We start from the raw sequence: 894 nt of genomic DNA, 5'->3' as shown, positions 1-894 counted from the left end.
TGCTGTGACTGATTTTGGTCTAATGCCTTACTCTATTGCCAGTCTGTGTCCTTGCCATGTGACGATTCCAAAATAGATTTTCTAAGACTACTTAATGTCATACCTAACCCAAGGAATTCTATGTTTTTATCACTCTCAACGTAAGCTGTGAATAATCTTAGATCCATTCAGAAGTTAGTATGTTAAATTTGGATGAATAGTTCATCAGACTGGCAGTGTGGTGCCCACCCCCTCACCTTCTGCTGGAGCTCCTCGATGGTCCGGAAGTAGGACTGGTAGCTGGGGCACAACAAGGGCTCCTGTGGTTGGCAATACTCCCGGATGCGACTCTCCAGCTCCGCGTTCTCCCGCTCCAGCTGGCGCACCTTCTCCAGGTAGCTGGCCAGGCNCCACCTTTTTGCAGACTCTTTACTTAACACCCACTTGGACTCCTGCATTTATGGCCCTGTGTTGTCACTTGTATACCTGCCTGCCCTAGCGGATGGCACTTGTGTCTGCATACTAGTGAGAGCTTTTGGCCCTCTGGCTTTGTCACAGACACTGTCTTTCACTACAGCTTTGGAAGACATTAGATATCTGAGGGTTCGCCCTGGAAATCCCTAGCTCAGAGAAATAATTCAGGTGCATGTTATTCTTTGTAAATGCTACAATGCTCTGAAAATAAGACCATGATATCATAATGAACAAAAGAATGTATCAAAACATCAGATTGTTCTCCATAATCATGTAAATTAAAATGTGTCAATTAAAATTTTTCAAATTTTTAATTACAAATAAAAGAATCAGATATTCTGGTTTGGGGTGAGAAGCTACGACTTGTGACAATGTAAGATTGCTGTGACTGATTTTGGTCTAATGCCTTACTCTATTGCCAGTCTGTGTCCTTGCCATGTG

At 43.2% G+C, this 894-nt stretch overlaps 2 protein-coding genes across 2 annotated transcripts in view; both read right to left on the bottom strand.

The window, feature by feature from the left end:
• LOC103605264 (keratin, type I cuticular Ha1) overlaps positions 1 to 894 on the bottom strand; it is a 42,694-nt gene that overhangs the window by 7,011 nt on the left and 34,789 nt on the right. The window lies entirely within an intron of this gene.
• The window catches only part of LOC103605267 (keratin, type I cuticular Ha1-like), a 22,314-nt gene that overhangs the window by 6,424 nt on the left and 14,996 nt on the right, over positions 1 to 894 (bottom strand). The window contains exon 2 of the mRNA XM_008589844.1: positions 237 to 389. Coding sequence (XP_008588066.1) covers positions 237 to 389 — 153 coding nt within the window. The remainder of the gene's footprint in view (positions 1 to 236; positions 390 to 894) is intronic.

The sequence above is a fragment of the Galeopterus variegatus genome, unplaced genomic scaffold (genome assembly GCF_000696425.1).
Source record: "Galeopterus variegatus unplaced genomic scaffold, G_variegatus-3.0.2 Scaffold5691, whole genome shotgun sequence".
NCBI lineage: Eukaryota > Metazoa > Chordata > Mammalia > Dermoptera > Cynocephalidae > Galeopterus > Galeopterus variegatus.
Note: the sequence above shows the minus strand (reverse complement) of the source record. Positions and strands in the feature narration are given on the sequence as shown.